This window comes from Egretta garzetta, unplaced genomic scaffold (assembly GCF_000687185.1).
Source record: "Egretta garzetta isolate BGI_Z169 unplaced genomic scaffold, ASM68718v1 scaffold211, whole genome shotgun sequence".
Lineage (NCBI taxonomy): Eukaryota > Metazoa > Chordata > Aves > Pelecaniformes > Ardeidae > Egretta > Egretta garzetta.
The window spans coordinates 1,023,356-1,023,931 of record NW_009258673.1 but is presented as its reverse complement, the minus strand read 5'-3'; the positions used below and the strand labels follow the sequence as shown (position 1 = coordinate 1,023,931).

The following is a 576-nucleotide window of genomic DNA, read 5'->3' as shown; positions in this document are numbered from 1 at the left end:
GGTGGAAAATGATGGGAAAGTTTTGTCTGATCGCCAGCTTTCCCACCTTCTAGATTTATGACTCACAGCCTCAAAATCCCAGTGGCTTCCTCACTCGCTGCACGTGCTGGGCTGGGCTGCGCGGGACCAGGGCCGGGGGCTTGTCCCCAGCACTGCCCATGGCACGCAGGTCTCCCCCGAGCCGTGGGCACTGCCAGCACATCGGCCACCCCCTGAAGCCCTCTGCCAGCCCAGGGCCTCACGCTCAACGCCCCCCCTGGGGCTACCCATCACCCCCTTTTGGCAACAACAGGACTGGCCCTGGTACCCCACGATGGGGATCAGCACGGGGGACAGGGACAGCCTGGGGCGAGGCCGTGACCGCGGCGTTGGGGCTTGCATACCGTTTTCTGCCGCTCGCTTGAGGTTCTCTATCATGGTGTCGTAGTGAATCCGGCACAGCACCTTCTCCTCCACCAAGCCGAACTCCTCGCCGGTGGAGAGCTGCCTCTTGCAGGAGAAGCAGGCGAAGCAGGCGAGGTGGTAGGCGTTGCCCCGCGCTCGCCGCACCCAGTCGCTGGCGTAGATCTGCCTGCC

General features: G+C 64.4%; 1 protein-coding gene across 1 annotated transcript in view; it reads right to left on the bottom strand.

The window, feature by feature from the left end:
- Positions 1-576, bottom strand: part of LHX6 (LIM homeobox 6) — an 8,546-nt gene that overhangs the window by 7,375 nt on the left and 595 nt on the right. Inside the window, 1 exon segment of the mRNA XM_009648844.2 lies at positions 313-571. Within this exon segment, the coding sequence (XP_009647139.1) occupies positions 313-571 (259 nt within the window).